We start from the raw sequence: 18,770 nt of genomic DNA, 5'->3' as shown, positions 1-18,770 counted from the left end.
GATTGATTATCAATTTAAACATAAACTAAATTGATCTGAAGCAAAATTGCGCTTGAACTTTGTCGCTAATCAGAAAAGTCATTGTTTGTTTTTGATTTTCGAAGCGCCCCCAATCGGCTCGAGACGTCTACTTCACAAAGCTGACGGTTGGTAAGCGAAAAATATCTGCGTCCATCCGTTATATCTCTGAATAATTTTCAAAGTCTTATTTATAATTATGCAGATTGGTGTATTTTCGAAATAATTTGAAGTTTGTGGTATTATATGTTGGTTAAAAAGTTCTGTATTTCGTTACTATATTTTGGATATTTTTAAGCTAATTTTACTGATGGATGTCACTTGCTGCCTTACCTGCTAACGGCATAAATAAATTGTTAATAGTCTAATATGTAAAGTCGATTATGCCGTTATAGTGTATATTTAATCATTTAATTTCATTTCCGTCTTCTTTGAAATGAAAACGACGTCTTGAATTATTACCCCACCCACTATGCCCATCAAGTTTTTCTTTTTATGGTCGAATTTAATCCATGCTTTAGGGGCACAGCAATTACCGATTTGGATGGCCACTGGAGTTAATTGGAAGCTATACACAAAAGAGTAGGCTATTGTGATAAAGGCCTACAAGAATTCGACATCAAAAGAAGGAAAAGCTCTGTATACAGTCATTATGTTTTCAGTGGTTGACCAGTGGCAGTGCTTGGTGTTAAATTGAAACAAATGTTATGAGAAAACAATCATGATTGATAATGTACATTCCCGATAAATTTTTTTCAGGCCACTCACCTTAGTGACCTTCCAAATTTACTCACCCTTCATAAAAAGCACTCGCTCTGCATTTTGATGGACAAAAAACACCATTTTACTAATTACCGGTCTATATTGGTATAATTGGCTTTATTCAATTACATATTATTCAATCATTTTCATAATACTTTTATTCTTTTTCTTTTATAAAATATTCTTCAACATAGCCTGAATACTTATTCCATTCCAATAAAATATTGACCGCATGGCTAAGTATAAAACAATACCAGGGAATTCCCCAGGCGCTTTTAGCGCATCGGCACCGATGCGCTAAAATTTCAGAACAAGAAATCCCGATGCGCTTAAAATTATCATAGCGCTTTAAAAATGACCGATATCCCTTTCTTTTGTGTCTATAAGTTAACCCCAATTAGCCAAATAAACAAGCCAATATACATGTCCTGTGTAGATAATACCCGAGGCGTATACACAACCCGATACACTGATTGCCTTTAGACTGTGTGACGTCACAGACACCTGTCATCGATGTCTGCAGACGACTGTTGGTGCACTTTCAGGTGTTGTCAATTACCGTGTATTGAGATGGGTGCAATTTAACCGCGGCATGTGTGATATTTACATGTTTCAGGTAGGTGTAATAACTTTTATTGCTTTGATAATATAATTGGCATTAATTGACATGCGATATAACAGTTTGATATTTTGGGATGAATGGGTTAATTGTCTTGATATAAGTGTAATGTTCAATTTCATCTATCACTTTCTTATGATCGTTACGTCTAAGCAGTGCTGTAGTAATAGTATTAAGATTTCAAAAAATAATATGTCTAACATGAATAAGGGAAGCCAAGTTCACTATCAATTTTAAGAGTTTTTTTTTTGTGAGCAATGTCGTTGAAACTGTCTCAGGATCATTTCGCTTTTTTTTTCTTTTTTTAATCTTTGATTAAACTGCATAGATATTCAGAAATAAATTTGGTTGATGGCTACTTTAACATTGAAAACATTTACGACTGTTCATTATCAACTTGCAAATGAGTGAAAACAACAACAAAAACTTTACATCAACAATCCCACTTAGTGACAGCCAATTGGTCATTTTCTTTTTTTAATTAAAAATGTCTTGTAATCTGTTTCTGTTCAGTGAATCCCCAAAATGAAAAAAATATTAACTTTGCAGGCCCTCTTTAATCGAGCCTGTTCATGGACAGCTTTGTGAAGTGCAATCTACTGTCCTACCCCTTAGCATTGGTTTGTCAGGACATACAGGAGCTGGCCAGGCACTTTGGTGTAGATATGGAGCAGTGCCGCAGCCACTGGCACCAGGTACGCGCCAGTCTAGAGGGGACTGATCAGTCAGCCGACCAGACCATGACCTGGATTACTGGCAACCTTTCTACCAGTCATCCAGCTCTTTACAGAATTGCTGCTGTAGGTATCCTCCTCCCAACCTCTACTGCAGGTAAGCATTATTAAATTCATTCATTCTTGAACATTAATGAAATTCCAATGACAGTTGCAGATGTGTAACACTTTGCTAGAAGTTTTTCAACATTTCAAATATAATTTTTTTTACTTAGTTAAGTTTAAACAGGCTGGAAGTTTTAAATTTTCAAATCAAACAAACAATATAAATAAAAGACATGAGGTTAACATAAATGATTACTTTTATGTATTAATTTCAGATTTTGAGCAAGGATTCAGCTGCCTGAAGAGAGTTAAGACTGAAAACAGGAATTGTCTCTCTTAAAGTTCTAAACTATCTTCTTGCCGTATCCCTTTAAGGACCCCCATTAGAATCTTTCAACTTTGAGAAGGCAGTCAAGGTATGGAATGACAACAAACCTAGAAGACAGGCCCACTTTTAATGATGTTAATGAAGAAAAAACAACTGAAATATACTCATTTAAATGGGACACACACATACATATAAATGTTGATCACATGTTGTGAACTTGTGTTTATATATAATTGTTTATTTATTTGAATTGTTGGAAATTGAAAAAGTAAATAATAAAAATTAAGAAAATGTTTATCAAGTGAAAAGCTTTCATTATTTGTTTTAAAACAGCCCACAGCAGTATCTTCACACCTTAAATGGCAAAAATTTTCGACACGCGGTATGGGGGTCAAGACCACCTCCCGCACCCACCCCCGTCTTATTAAAAAAATGTAGCGCTTAAAAAAAATCCTGGGGAATTCCCTGAATACCAAATGCCTATGTTTAAAACAATTGTCAAATGCTGCAACGGAATCCATCATACGTATTTATACTTAGTCATATGGTCAGTTCCGGTTTTCGGTTGACAAGTATAACGATTGAAATGGCGTCTGCTGTTTGATATTTTACCGAATAAATTCATTTTTATGGAATATTTAGAGAAACATCATTGGGTCTGAAGAATCTTACTCCCCCTGTCAGGGCGATCAATTTTTAACTCGCCCTACCAGAACTTTTACTTGCAAATGCTATGGCGAGTGGGTTTGTCGAGGCCTGATGTATCTGATGAAAGTTACGAGTTTCAGTCTGGTAATGATTTCTGTAAAGATTTTATAGTACTCTGCAGTGTTTGTGCTTGCCTATAAATGTAACCTGTGAAATGAATGCCATTGATATTAATATGAATAGAACTTGTATGTAAATTTATGAGTTTCGTTAAGGTCTGCATTTGTATTTTATCAATGTTTGGCACATGGTAGGCCATCTATTTGGACTTTGTGTAGATAGTGTTTGTAAAATTTGTAAAAGATATAACCAAATACAAAAACAAAATTTTATAACATTTCCTTTAAAAATGTTTAATACACTAAAGTTGCCTATAGATGACTGTTTAACAGCCAAATTGCTGTTTTATCACCTGACTTTACCCCCATTCGTCTGCTGCAGTAATCACATGATCATTCCGGAAGTTTAGTGAACCTAAAAGTTGTCATGAAAGGAACTAAAAATTAAATGGTTTTTGTCAGTGTTGTGCTTTTATTTAGTAAGACTTTCTTTAAATCAGGGCAGGGCAGGGCATTGGTCTACGCAAAATGTTGATCCAACCACTCAATGATATAAAAGCCTGAATGGCAATGATCATGCATAGTTTTTCATGCTGAGCAGACTGGGGTAGCTTTGAAGATTTTGTGTTTGGAATTTCAAATTTTCATAAGAATAATTAAATGTTTTGTTGAAAATTGTAAAATTGACTTTATCTATTTCAGACATCCCTCGGAATTTTATTCTTCAAGAAAAATACTGATTGTTGAAGTTGGTAACTGATGCCTAACTTTGACATATCCATCAAACAAGTATAGTTTAAATCCCATATTGACTGTGTTCAGACAGTGATTTGACAGTGCTTGATTATAATACTTTTTTCACAACTTGTATCACATTGGAGTTACAGAGTTGTAAGTGGTTGAAGAGCATTTGATTGCAGTTAAGTGAAGGTGTTTTAGGTGTGCAGCTGTGCTGCTACTAGCAGAGTAAGCAGATACCATGGCATCTGTAAAGATGGATAATGCTGCGAACCATTCTAGTCCAGGAATGAATGATCTCAAGGGAGAAAATAAGTAAGATTCTTTTGTAGATGTATGAGCTATATTCATACTCAGAAGGTTTGTTAGAAAAAATTAATGTAACATTGTTGTTTTGATGTATAAATTTGTTTTTTGTATTTATTGAAATTGGATCAACCCTTAAAGTAAGTTATGTCTCCAGTTTTGACTTTAATATCATATAAATGTATTGCAATGCTTTCAGTAGTATTTTTTTCTTATAAATAAAGGTTGTCTTGCACCAACACATAAATATATAAAATTTACACCCTTATTTTAATATTTAATGGGGATTTTATGTTTTCTTTATTTGGTTTTATCTATATTTTCAGTGATCAAGGTTGGAAGACAAAGTTAAAAGTCCCACCAAAGGACACAAGAGTTAAAACTACAGTATGTTTAAATCATAATATTAAAAGTAGAGCTGTCATTGAAAGGAAAAATATGGAATAAACATGTAGATGTACTGTCATGTACATACAGTCTGATTAAAATCAGCTCCTATATAACGCTACACATTAGGATCTGACGATCAGCAATAGGTTATCACCTTCTTGTGATTTTTCAAATTTTGAAAGTGATGCTGTTTCTAATTTTAACCTGCAAAACCAATATCGAGTAGGTAATTTTCATGATTTCGAGAACAAACAGGCCGTTGTGAATATAGCCGGCAGGTAAAGTGGCAATACAATCTTGCCCATTAAATAATTGAGTCTATTATTTCCAGTTTACTTGTTTCAAGTAATAATTGTCTATAATTCACATTCATACCCCTTTAAATAATTTCAGTAATGTCTATAATTGTTAGAAATCTGATACCCAAATATGGTCAGTATGCTTTGCACTTGATCAATGACAGCTCTACAAGTCGAAATGATTCTTAAAAATAAAGTTGTTAATGGCAATTCGTTAACTTATGAATGCATAGCTAAAATAAATTATTTATGTTAATTTTATTTTATTAATTTGTTTACTTCATTGATGCAAGTACTGTTTAATTAGAAGAGTTCTAGATTCTGTGCTTATATCTTAATTTTAATAGTACTCTTAGTCTTAGGAAATATTGCCTGCGATTCCACATTTTTAGCAATAGTACAAGGCAAATAATTATTTTTAAAAGTGTATACTACATAAGGTAGTTAGATGATTTAAGTCTACTGTTAAAAAAATGAATATTTAATGATAGGATTTTAAAAGAAGAAGTAAGATTGCCAGGATACTTAAATGTTCCCTTTACATTACAGGATGTAACTAATACAAAAGGAAATGAATTTGAGGACTTTTGCCTGAAACGTGACTTATTGATGGGAATTTTCGAGAAAGGATGGGAGTCTCCCTCCCCTATACAAGAGGCTAGTATACCAATTGCTCTGACAGGCAGGGATATTCTTGCTAGAGCCAAGAATGGAACAGGAAAGACTGGGGCCTATGCAATACCGATTTTGGAGCGGGTAGATAATACTAAAGACGAAGTGCAAGGTACTATAATTCAAAAGGTCTAGATTAAAGTTATCAGTAAAGTCAAATTCTTTTTTTCAAATCTTCTGCAGGAATATTGTCTACAACAATTGAAGATAGATGCTTCTGGTTATTTTAACTTACTTACATATGGAGGGATAAACATAAGACTGTTTAGCAACTCTGTTGAAAATTTTACAGGACACGCAAAAAAAATACTTTTTTAACATTTCTTTGGTATTCTTACAATCGTTCCTAATGACTTGATTAATCAAATGCCATCTTGAAATTAGCCAATGTGACAGTTAAAGCTCATTATAATAATAATTTTCTTCAACACAGTAAGGGAGGGATCATACTTTCTATATTTAGATTGGGATATTTAAGGTTGAATACATAAATTGATGGGGCGTCCATGGCGATTGGTTAAGGTCGTTGACTTCAAACCACTTGCCCCTCACCGCTGTGGGTTCGAATCCCGACAGGGACTTTGGATTCTTTCATGTGAGGAAGCTATCCAGCTAGCTTACGGAACGTCGGTGGTTCTACTCAGGTGCCCGTTCGTGCCTGAAATAATGCACGGAAGGGCACCTGAGGCCTTCCTCCACCAGTAAAGCTGGAACGTCGCGATATGACCTATACTGTGTCGATGTGAGGTAAAACCCAAAAAAAAAAAAACATAAATTGATAATGTATACTATTTTCAGCTTTATGTGTTGTCCCTACCAGAGAGTTGGCATTACAAACTAGTCAGATTCTGATTGAACTTTCCAAACATATCGGGGCCAAAGTTATGGTGACCACTGGTGGAACAAACCTTAAAGATGACATTATGAGATTGTATGAGCCTGGTAAGTCAGCTTTATACATTTAACAACAATTTTGAAATGTTGAAATGTCTGTTTTAACTAAGTACGCAATTAATTTATTGGTCATGCAGTAGTTAAGCAATTTTGCTACAATTAAACAGGACATTAACGAGGCAACAATTACAGGCCCAAACACGTTTGACATACATGTACTCAGTTAAAAAGATCCAACTTGAAAAGATGCTTTTTGGAAAATTCCTATTTTTTAGTTTTATTTATTTCAAACTTTTTTTCAGTACATGTTATAGTAGCTACTCCAGGCAGAATCCTTGATTTAATGAATAAAAACCTGGTCAAGATTGGTAAATGTGGCATTCTTATTTTAGATGAGGTGAGTTCCAGTAACTTAACTAAACTGAAATAGCTTAGATGATCATTTAATTAATACACCTTTCTACTTCTTGCAGGCTGTGTTAAAAAAGAAATGAAAGGAAAATGAAAAAAAAATATTTAAAATTATTTTAAGGTGTTTAATTGTAACCAAGATAATTTATATACAGAATGTGAGAACATATTGTGTGTATTTTAAACAAACCGTGTAATAAATGTTTGTCTTTGTATTACAGGCTGATAAATTGTTATCTCAGGATTTTAAAGGCATGTTAGATAGTATCATTAGCCATCTTCCAAATGACAGACAGATCTTGTTATACTCTGCTACATTTCCTCTCTCTGTTGAACAGTTCATGGTTTGTATACTAGATTTTACATTTTTATATTGGTTCAATTTGTAAAACCATTTATGTATACTTATAATTTTTTGTAAGTCATTATTTCAAATAAAACCAGGAAGCTGGTACAGAAAAGTGAACATATTGATTGTTTGATATTAAAAAAAAAAAAAGTTCAGCGGAATGTGTTAGATAAGAAAATCTTTTAATTTGGATTTACCATTTCCAAGTAAGAGTCAATGGTGAACCCAGTATCTCGAGTTTTGCTGGTCACATGAATTAACATTTGTTATTTGACAATGAGGAAGCTATGTGTAATCAAGTAAACAGCTAGGATTTTCTCATAATTTTCCTGAAACTTGTCTCAGTTAATGTAAAATGCAACCTGAATATACTTTATTAACTTTGTGCTTTGATTTTACAGAGAAAATACCTTCACAGTCCATATGAGATTAACCTGATGGATGAGTTGACATTAAAAGGTGTTACACAGTACTATGCCTTTGTGCAGGAGAAACAGAAAGTTCACTGTTTAAATACCCTTTTCTCTAAGGTATGTGTACTTTGTATGTCGAGCAAAGCCAGTCAATATAGTTGAGGACACAAAATTATAAATTTTATGGTTTTGTTCGACATTGGCTGTATGAATAAGATGTATAACATCAGGTTTGTCAGTCATGTGTTATATGGAATAAAATGCTTGAGGTTTACAACTATTTCTTATTTATATTTATTCAGTATCATACTGTACATTGTTATATGAATATAGTGTTTAGTTTTAAGGCTAATTGCCTTCATGCCTTCAATAGACTGTTTGGATATTTTTTGGCTTGTCTGATTCCTGTTTAGATATACTTTGCCATGAAATGTTAAAATAAGAAGCTTCATTATACATTCATAAATGATATTTATTAATAGATTATGGCAATCTGAGTTTTATGATCACATTTTAAACATTGCTCTGTTGTTGTTTTTCAGTTGCAAATTAACCAGTCCATTATATTCTGCAACTCTACACAACGTGTTGAGCTTCTTGCCAAAAAGATTACAGAGTTAGGGTATTCATGTTTCTATATCCATGCTAGAATGAACCAACAACATAGAAATCGTGTGTTCCATGACTTCAGACAGGGACTGTGCAGAAATCTTGTGTGCTCTGGTAAGTTACTCTTGAGTAAAAGGAAGAAAAACAGACATTGGGAATTTTCTCCTTGTTTTTACATATTTTTGATAGTTGAAAAACTCCCATGTTGTTATTTCTGTTAATGTTAAAAAATATGTTATAAAATATTTGATGGATAGCATAACATCTTTATAGGCAGTACAATGCAAGATGCTGGTGGGTAAATTCTTTGTCAGTATTTTTCTGGCAGGCAAATATACTTTCCAATTGCACCATCAAGCATGTGAATCTCTGAGCTAGAAAAATAACAAAATACAAAGTAATATACTGTATTTCTATAATGTAGTCTTTCAGTTCAAGAGCTATGAAATTTTTAGAAATCAGTAAAATGCACCCATTTCTTGTTAAATCAAGCTATTTCTTAGCCATGTGAAAAGAAATAGAAAGTGTCCAATCGGACAAGCATTGATTTAAATTGCAGATGTTGCATTAGCAAATAAAATTAAGCTGCAGAAAAAGAAAAAAAATTGCTGTGGGCTAGTAATTTAAATCTAAATTTTTCTCACGACTTCAAGTTATTTTCCATGTTAAATATTGTTCTACTGGTATTGTAAATGGTTTTCACTATTGTGTTCTTATCTTCATGTTTGTTTTATCTGTTTAGATTTGTTCACAAGAGGTATTGACATCCAAGCAGTAAATGTTGTGATCAACTTTGACTTCCCGAAACACGCAGAGACATATCTCCATAGAATTGGTAGATCAGGCAGATATGGTCATCTTGGTATTGCTATCAACCTTATTACATATGATGACAGGTATATTACTTTCTCAATACATCATTTTGTTTTCAGAAGTTTCAAGATAAACAGGTTATGATTTCTACCAAACAGATTTTGTCAACCAGTATGTCCACAGATTTGTTTGGTATAAAGTTTTCTTTCCAAGGTTTTTGACTGATGTGAAGATGTTTGAAGCTTTTTGTTTTGTTGTTTTTGTGTTGTAAATGAAAATGGTCTGAGGAGTTGCTACAAGAAATTAAAGGTGTTGTCAAATAAGAACAATTTTGATGAAGTTGTCATCTTAATATTTCACTTTAATTTGATAAACCTTATTCTGTAAAATGATAAACAAATTATAATTAATTAATTTATTTAGTTTTAATTTAGTTTATTAATCGACATTCAACATTGAGAATTGATATACACATGTTTTATCTGTTATATTTTAGATTTTCATTACACAAGATTGAGAGTGAACTGGGCACTGAGATTAAACCAATCCCTAAAAACATTGACAAAGCTCTCTATGTTGCTGAATTTCATACCGAACCAGACATGGACGACGATGATCACCCACAGAAAACAGCTAATGGTGCACCAAAGGGATAGGAATCATCAACACTAGAATGTTTTTCACTTTGGAGTCCCGACATCATTTACAACTTCCATCTGTGTTAAAGTGCTAGATTATGGAATTCTTAGTGAATGTGTTTGAAGTGAAAATAGTGTACATACAGCAAAGGGTTGAAATTTTTCTGGGTGCAAATAGTTTCGAAGAAAGGTTTTCAGCCCAATTCAAGTTTGAAAAAAAAAATTCATGGGCATTGTCTCCTTTTGAAGAAAATTTGGAACTACATGTAGTTAGGTAAAAAGGAAAAGCACCCAAGCATGATGTTTTAAGTAAAGCTCAAAATTAATATGTATAGAAATTTGATTGCCAAAATTTTGTAATTAAGGTAAACAAAGTTAATATTTATGTAAGGTTATAGCATTTAATGTGAAACAAATTATTTTGCAGCTAAGAAGCAATTATTTCGAAATTCGAGGAAGAAAAAAGTAATAATAGCGAAAGATCAAAATGGAAGTCTGCTTATGTTGCATATAGGGCATAGTTGATACTAGTGTATTTAAAGAGATGATAAATTTAACTTTGGGTTATTTATAAAGAAAAATACCAATATTGAATGATAATAAGCCTGTGTTTTTGACTTGATGTGATATTTTAAATGAAAATACTTGTGCTTTTTGATTGTAATAATTTGTAGATTACCAGGGTGGGAGAAGATAAGCTTTTTCACTGATATAATAATGGTATTTTAATGTTATCCTGTGGCCTATATGCTTCATCAACAGACTTTCTTTACTATTTATAAGATAAAAATTGAGTACATGTGATGATATGCAACACTTGTTATATACAGGTGAACTTTAATTAGTTCACTGTTTTTAGAAACTTCTGACTACTGTTTATATAAATGAATGCCAGTTCAGTTCTATGAAAAGCGTTTTATTTGATTAAGTGGTAATGACAATGTTCAGTTAGACTTTCATTTGGAAACACAAAATTATTAATTTTGTGGTGTTGAACTATTTTAAAAGCTTTATCAAATTTAATATATGGACAGTTAAACAGTTTATATACATTGAAGTATTGTGTACCTTAAGAAAAATGTTACCTAATGTAATAATGGTGGGAGGCTTATTTGCTATGTAAAACAACAAAAACACCAAAAATGTGTTGAAGAAATAATGTTAGATTTGTTATAAAATAAACATTGTCTTGCTGCCATATCTAGAAAAGGCTGAACTGTTTGACCGTTTAATTTGACAGATAAAAAAAGAAACTGAACTGGTTTTCATTCATGTAGACTTCACAGACCTTAGATAAAGGCAGCAATATAAAATCATTATTTCACCACAATTCTCTCATCTTTTTTGTATTTCAATCAGACTTAATGTCTTGATTTTTATTTCACCAGCCTTATTTTGTATTTGAGATAATTTGATACCCCCCACTGTAACTGTCCACTCACTATCTGAACACAGTCAATATTAAATGTCTTACATACAAAACCCTTGCAACCTCATATTTTGATTACGCAGATTTACCAAGTTGAACAATAAGGAGTAAACACAAAAACAAACTTTGATTGATGACATTGTTCTTTTTTATTGTTGCAAAATTTTTATGTAGGTTTTTTTGGTAATTCTTCAGTAAGTGTTAAGGGAAAAAAAGAGAAAACTTTTTTGATAAAATCATCATATATATGTAAAATGATATAATTACTAAAAATCTTACTCTTTGACAACAAGGAATGTGTAACAAAGATAAAGTTCTCAATTTTTCTCAAAAACTCCTTTAGCAAACAATTACAAACTTGACAAGACAGACTTTTTTTCTCCAATTAAAAATGAGGGCATTAAAGCTCATTTCAGTTGCTTTGATATTTGAACCATAAAATTTATCTTACTGAACTTATCAGTCACTGTATTTTAATTGAGGAAAATGTTTATTGTTGTTAGAATTCTGTAGTTATTGACTGTGGTTCAGTGATTTTGTTGTCGGGAAGAAGTTCTGTTTTGTTTGCAGCAATATTGGTTATATGAAGGGCAGATACTTTTATTGTTATACAATATCAAGTTGATTAATTTAGCCCCACACAAATTAAGGTAGTCAAGTTTGTCACTTAAGCTGGCAGGTAAAATGCAATGTTTCTGAAACCTGGGGATTTTAACCAATGAAAATCTATTTGAAGTTATATAGCAATAAAGTTCTCCCTCTTATTTTTAAGAAACTTAAGTTTGTGATTGTTTGCAAGTGCTACAGTAATTGGTTTCATATATTATTTTCATGATTTTTTCATCTTTTACTCAAAGGAAAACTAGAAAGAATAAATTGTGATAATTTGTTATGGGCCTGATTTTGTAAAAAAAAACTTGCAATATATTCTGTATTTTACCTAGCTAACTTTTTGTAGGTCTGTTGAAGTTACGTTTATTAGGAGTTTGAATTATGTTAAAGATATACTATGCTCATCTTTGAGTAAAATATTTTTATTGCGAAATTTAGTGAAATCTATAAAAATTCTTCCTGAATATGTCTTATTTAAATCAAAGAACGTACAAACTATGTATGAGAATCTGCGTTCCTTGTTACGGGTAAAAAAAAGCTGGTCCTTTCTAAAAAAAACACAAAAAAACTGCCAGTTTTTTTAATGACGGTATGTCCACTTACAGTGTGTAGGATTTAAATCACAACATATCTACTTAGTGTGAAGTTAAAAGGTATTATTTTATATTTACAAAAAGACTTTGTAGCAATAATCAGTGTCTTCATATATCAAATTTGAGCATAGTATATTTTCAAGTACATTCTAAGAATTATGAGCATGATGTTTTTTAAGTTGTTTGTATGAAAATTGTTAAGGGCATTCGGTGGTTTTAGATAAGTAAGCTAAAATTTCTTCTGCTTTTCCTTTGATAGAACTTGAGAACTTCATAGATGTAAATAATGTAAATTATTCTATTTTTGTATAGAAAGATGTTTAATCATTTGTAGAGAACAATGATTAGTTTGACCTGTTAACACATGGTGCACTCTAAGAAATAGAGTTTAATTTTTGTTTTGAAGGAATTCAGTGTTTCAGTACAGTTTTGTGGCACCATGGCAAAAACTTCATACATTTTCAAGAACTGGTGTATTTTTAAAATATGCTGGAACTTATGTGAATAAAAGGGAAGTGTCTAGTTGCCATTTTTGTGTTCAGCAAGTCGAAACTTTTTATATAAAACCAGGGATTTTCTAGAGCAAAACAAAATTAAGACTTGTTTTATGAAGAAGAAAATAAACAGTTGTATTATTATATTGACAGCTCCTCTTAGATGTATTGTAGTTTATTTAGAAAGTGAATATTATCATAATGCCAGCGTAAATGGAATTTGAGACTTGATTTTATGATTACAAGAGGGAAAAGTGAAGAGACATATTTATTAGGATATCTAAGAATGAGACTAATCTTACAATGTGTATTTATAGAAATGTAGAGCTCTTTTTTTTACAATACCTGGTGTACCAGATACTGACTGGTTATATGAATTACAAGTGGTGAAAAATCTAGGAACAATGTCTCGAAATCATCAGAACCAAACTTGTAGTCACATGTTTATATAAGCTGTGGCAATATGGTTGTGTAAAACAACTTGCATAGGGATAGTATACTGAGATTGACAGTTGAAAAATGCTACCCTTTTATGTCAATGTAATTAGGGCATATGCCTTTCCATTTATGTAGTTACAGTGATTTTGAAATCAAAGAGTTACGAAAAATTGCCACCGGTCATTTGTTGCTGGTGGTATGATGAGAACAGCAAGAGATATTAAATGTGAAAGATTTAAGACAAGTGTCAGAAGTGCATTTTTTTCATATGAATAAAACCGTGTTTTTAGGAAAAAGGGAAAGACAGAAGAATAGATAACGAAAAAAAAACAAATAAGTGTCACTTTTCAACTGATCTCATTTTGTGCTGAAATGATGGTATTAACAAAAAAAGCTGACTTCTTGTCTTGTGTCAGCTCCTTGGACAAACATCAGTGATATCTGACAAGAAGTAGAAAGAATGGCATATCCAGGAAGACTCGAGTCATCACATATATACATTCATTACTTGTGTAGAAAGCCATAGGTTTCTCGTGAAGCTAGCAAGTGTCTAAAACAATACATTTAGAATTCTATGGATTTCTGTGCATATTTTTCATATAGTCATAAAACTTGATAGAATTGCAGTATTGAATGACTTGAATGATTTTTTGTATACAATTCTGTGTTTTATACAAAACTTGATTTTACAGAAGTTGTGGAGAGATCAAACAAAGTGAAGTAATTGGGACAAAATCTAGGTAGAACCGGCCTATACATGTGGTTTTGTGCCTTAGGTTGGTTAATAGATTGTGAGGAATTTGTTTTATTTTAAAAGAGTAGATTTGTCAAGACTTGAAAGAGGTATATGGTGCAATTTCATGCATTTTTTGCACCATGTATCTTAAAGAAATTGAGAAAAACTTTACAAAAAAATTGTTATTTTAAAGATAGATAAAATATATTGGATGTTTATTTTAGTTTCGGCAACCTCACATTGTCGAGGCCAAGGTCACTTGAATAACCATCTGATTGTTATCTATCTGTGTAAGGATTGTTAAGCTTGGCAACTTTCTTATTTCAACATTGGATTACAGAAATGTTATTGAGATTGTTTTTTACTAAATGGCAAAACTTAAAAAGTTGTATCCAGTTGAAGTTGATTGTTGTACCATGCCATACAGTCTGTGTTCCTGCAACATAGAATTTTTCAGAATAATACGAGGGTTTTTTATCAATTTTTTTTTTTAAAGGATAGCGATTTAAAAGAAGTAGGGTTATTTGGTCCCTGAAAAATTATGTTGTAGGAACTGTGAAAATGCATCATTATAACTATTTACAAGCAAGTTTTACAGAATACAAAATGAGTATTAACAGTTCTATTTATATTCTATATTTTAACATGTTTCAGGAAAGAGGTTTTGGTTGGTGTATTAAGGGAAGTGTTGTATAAATCTGTAAATCAATGATTTTACAGCATTTTCTTGACTGGAAGTGTATTCATGTGGAAAATTTGATATTGAACTGTGTGTTAAAAAAAAACTTGTAATTAGTTTATAATGTTAAAGAATGGGGCCACATTATAATTGGAGATAAACTGGGTTGTGTGTACACTGAATCATTAGTAATCCTGTAAGGGGGAGGTCTTTATTACACATTGATTGTATGTCCATTTGACTTTCGCTGCACAGCAGGTGTTATTTCAGACACGAGTGTTTGGTGAACCTTCCACAACCCTTGAAAGCAATATATAAACTAAACTGTAGCCTTGCATGCAAGTTGTTTCTCAAAATTTATTTAAAGAAAAATTACACCTACACTTTTTCTGGTCATATATATTTAACACAATTGCAGATCACTTAAAAAGCTTTTTGTGAGTTACTGGTGATTTTTAACCCTTTCCACACCGAATATCTGTAATGGACTTTACCATATTATCAATCTGGACAAAACCATTTTTTAGGGAAATTTTCAAAATGTGTAATAACTGTGAATAGTGAACTGTGTAGATCATGGTCAAGTGACATACAGAAACCAGTTTATGCAATGGTTATAGTAAAACAAAAGAAAACTGAACTTATAAATAAAATTTGTGTGCAGCGAGAAATTCAAGAAGTAGGGTTTGTGAAAAAAAAATAAGTGGGAAGGTTTTTCCAAGAATATGCAAAAGAGAAGTGATGACTTGTAAAATTGGACAGGACCAAAGTGTCTCAGAATACACACAAGATGTTGTCTCTAGAGGGTCGGGCTTAATCAGGGGGGGCTTTTATACATTTTCACATTTATGATTTTATATCTAAAAGGCAGTAAATCAAATATATGGAAAATAAGTGAAAATGTAATTTTTAACTATATATTTCAAGATGCTCTGCCAAAATTTAGTTTCCTACACTTGGGCATTTTACAGAATTCTTTATACCAACAAAAAATTGATGTTTAAATTTGTTATTTGCATCAATATTAATATATTACAAGTTTAAAGTTGTTGCCTATAATTATGTTCAAAGCAAATTTTTAAATTCATTAGACAAAAGGTTGATTTAACAAATTATATTTGGCAAGAATGTCCAGGCTTTTCTTTCAAAATTGTATCACATTGATTTCAGTTGCCTTGCCAACTTTCATAAAACAATTTTTTTACCTACATTTGAAATAAATAAAAATGAATTTTGGTTTGTAATTTCTACAGCTCTAAGTTATAGTAATACAAAAGTAATACAAATGCAGTAAATTAGGATTTACTTTTTGTTCCTATGAATTAGGATTCTTAACCTGCCAGAAAAGAATGGCTTTTAATTTGAAATTTTGTAAAAGCTTTATTGAATTATGAACATGACTTTAAGGCTTAATGAACATTAAATGTTTTTTTCTACATATAAATGCCCAGTGTACTTTGAAAAATTATCAAAAATAAATAAATTGCAATAAAATAATAGTTTTCCTTGTTTTTTCCTCGTCACAAGCAGAGAATTATAAGCACCTGTTTGTACAATGGTACAAAACAAAGTCTACATTTTGAAAGATAGTTTGCAAGAAATATTGTCCTACTTTTCAGTTTTCAAACCAGAAAGTGTCGAACCATAAAGTGTACCTGCTTTAACTGCGGTATTTGACCTCAGGAGAATGTCTTAGAACTGTATGATAAAGTGGCTATAGTGAATGCATGAATTGCAAATTAAGTTTTTCTTTCATGAAAATCAGCACTTTTCAAGTCGCTGTTTAGCTGACCTTTTACTAAAGGTACTTCCATGGCTGAATGGATAAGCTGCCATTACTAATATCACTTTCTTTTCACAAGTGTGGGTTTTAATCCAATCAGAGACTTTGGATACCTTCATGTGTGGAAGCTAGCTTACTAAAGGTTGGTGGTTCTACTCAGTGCTGTCTTGTACCTAAAATAATGCACAAAGAGGCACCCAAGGTTTTAGTCCCTCAAGAAACGTGGAAAGTGGCCATATGACTGTTGATGTGACCTAAAATCCAACAAAACAAATGGGTACATGCAAGTGCCAAGTACAAAGAACTGCCAACTTGTTGCATAAACCCTGTAGAATTTTGGTTGACATGGCAATCAAAAGCGAAATCTTGCCTAAAACTACTATGACCACATCTTTGGTATTAAGTGAAACTTTAGGGAATGAAAAAATTCTAGAAAGCTTTGGTTTTGTTATTTGGTACAAAGCCTCAAAATTATGGCGGGAGTGGGGGGAGCTGCTTTTAAAACATAAAATGTGTCCATAGGACATATATGCCCAAATTCTCATTTTGTGATGTCTGACATAGATGCCCAACATCTCATTTTGTGATGTCAATGACGTGTTGTTGTCCACAATTTCTTTAAACAACATCTCTAGCCACTTGGTGGATTTTAACCAAACTTTACAGGAATGATACTTAGGTGGTCCTCTACCAAATTTATATTTATGATTCCAGTCTGATGGATATATGCGCAGGAGCTAAAAACAGACTTTGAAAATGAGATTATTAAAAAAAAAACCAGTGTAACTATTGAATTTCCTTTACAACCTCCAACTTCCATAGCAACCATAGACTTTCCATAGCAACCAGTGATTTTCATATCAACCACTGACTTTCCTAGGCAACAAGTGCCTTTTATAGCAACTGCTGACTTTCCTTTTACAACCATCAAGTTCCACAGCAGTGACTGACTTCCCATAGCATACAAACAACTGATTTTCTACAGCAACCAGTTTCTATAGAGATGCACATTTGAACTTTAATATCAGCTGACATAGGTTTTTACCTTATACTGGCTTTTCATTGAAAAGTATAAATATTATTAACTGTTCCTCGTCATTTGGAGTCTTTATAGTCAGATAATCCATAGCCCTTTTGTTTTGATTGAACACATAATGGTCAGAAGGCGTGATAAGTTCTGTTTCAAACAGAATTAAAATCAAATACATTCAATTTGCTCAAAGGTTATAAGTTTAACTTTAAATTGTGCAAAACATTATAAAAGAAAAATTTAAAAGTTACCTGGGACACTTTAAAAAATATTCTGCAAGTAAAAACCATACTCGAAAAATGTGCACAATTAGAGATTCGAACTCGAAGTCCATGTTTATAAGCCAAGATCTTCATAATCTGAACTCTAACAACTATGCTACTCGGATTTACCTGTCTTCATCCACTTTTATTCTTCTATATTGTAATAAAAATGCAAAATGTAATAATTGAAGAACTTGAACAACCCATTATATCATCTTGGTACAACCGATTAATGTAAACGTTATCATGTTCGACTTATACAGACTAGAAGATTTAAAAATTATGGTCTTCTGTTTAAGTTTATGCAGGAGAAATGATGTATTCTGGGATCATTTTTTATCTCGAGAGCATGATATTTATAAATTGTCATGGTCAACAAAGCAATGGTGTATGCTAAATACCAAAGCATCAAGCCATGTAGTTTCATGTGAGATTAAATAGGTCTTCTGTCACAATTTACTGAAAAGGCTAGATCAATTTTGAACACATTGGCATAACTTTTATAGAGCACCAGAAGGTGATGCTACATAATTATTTTACAGTCAGTGCTAGCTACATCTTTTTTTCTTTGTGGACCTTGGTATCACTTGCTACAAATGTTCACCATCATCTAAAGTTCAAGGTCAGAGAAACCTTGTCTGGAGTGAAATTTCAACATACAGTAAAGGCGCGGGGGCAATGCCAGACCATTTCCTATTTCTAAAAGCAAACCACACATTAGAGTTACATATTATTGTGAATAGCATTCAAAGACCCAGGGTGTTCACTAGCAATGAAATCCCGAGGGTCATTTTGACAAAGTTCAACCGACTACAAGGCCAAATCCCCATGAAAATTTGACCCTCCAGTTGAAATCCTGAGGGTCAAGTCAGGCCTTTAGGAATTTTTAAGGGTAAAAGAGTCATTTC

At 32.2% G+C, this 18,770-nt stretch overlaps 2 protein-coding genes across 4 annotated transcripts; both read left to right on the top strand.

Moving 5' to 3' along the window:
- Positions 1 to 9: 9 nt before the first annotated feature.
- LOC132746410 (ATP-dependent RNA helicase me31b-like) lies at positions 10 to 14,878 on the top strand. 3 transcript variants are annotated; one of them, XM_060735534.1, is made up of 11 exons: positions 10 to 150; positions 3,976 to 4,326; positions 4,644 to 4,704; positions 5,556 to 5,790; positions 6,477 to 6,620; positions 6,875 to 6,969; positions 7,205 to 7,327; positions 7,734 to 7,862; positions 8,288 to 8,468; positions 9,097 to 9,250; positions 9,664 to 14,878. In XM_060735534.1, the coding sequence occupies exons 2-11, from the start codon at positions 4,253 to 4,255 to the stop codon at positions 9,821 to 9,823; spliced, it is 1,356 nt and encodes a 451-aa protein (XP_060591517.1). In that variant the 5' UTR covers positions 10 to 150; positions 3,976 to 4,252; the 3' UTR covers positions 9,824 to 14,878. The 3 variants fall into 3 exon arrangements, with proteins under 3 accessions (XP_060591517.1, XP_060591518.1, XP_060591519.1); XM_060735535.1 differs by having other exon boundaries at positions 14 to 146; XM_060735536.1 differs by lacking the exon at positions 10 to 150 and adding an exon at positions 255 to 278.
- On the top strand, positions 1,035 to 2,801 carry LOC132746413 (uncharacterized). Its single transcript, XM_060735538.1, has 3 exons — positions 1,035 to 1,396; positions 1,949 to 2,230; positions 2,454 to 2,801. Exons 2-3 carry the CDS (start codon positions 1,972 to 1,974, stop codon positions 2,516 to 2,518), a joined length of 324 nt encoding a protein of 107 aa, XP_060591521.1. The 5' UTR covers positions 1,035 to 1,396; positions 1,949 to 1,971; the 3' UTR covers positions 2,519 to 2,801.
- Positions 14,879 to 18,770: the final 3,892 nt, after the last annotated feature.

The sequence above is a fragment of the Ruditapes philippinarum genome, unplaced genomic scaffold (genome assembly GCF_026571515.1).
Source record: "Ruditapes philippinarum isolate M1 unplaced genomic scaffold, ASM2657151v2 ctg2683_1_1_1_1, whole genome shotgun sequence".
Lineage (NCBI taxonomy): Eukaryota > Metazoa > Mollusca > Bivalvia > Venerida > Veneridae > Ruditapes > Ruditapes philippinarum.
This window is presented reverse-complemented; position numbering and strand designations above follow the sequence as displayed.

Coding starts and splice junctions, on each gene's coding strand:
- LOC132746413 (XM_060735538.1), top strand. CDS start 1,972: ATGGACAGCTTTGTGAAGTGCAATCTACTGTCCTACCCCTTAGCATTG. Junction 2,231..2,453: donor CCTCCCAACCTCTACTGCAG/GTAAGCATTATT, acceptor TATTAATTTCAG/ATTTTGAGCAAGGATTCAGC.
- LOC132746410 (XM_060735534.1), top strand. CDS start 4,253: ATGGCATCTGTAAAGATGGATAATGCTGCGAACCATTCTAGTCCAGGA. Junction 4,705..5,555: donor ACACAAGAGTTAAAACTACA/GTATGTTTAAAT, acceptor TTTACATTACAG/GATGTAACTAATACAAAAGG. Junction 5,791..6,476: donor TACTAAAGACGAAGTGCAAG/GTACTATAATTC, acceptor TACTATTTTCAG/CTTTATGTGTTGTCCCTACC.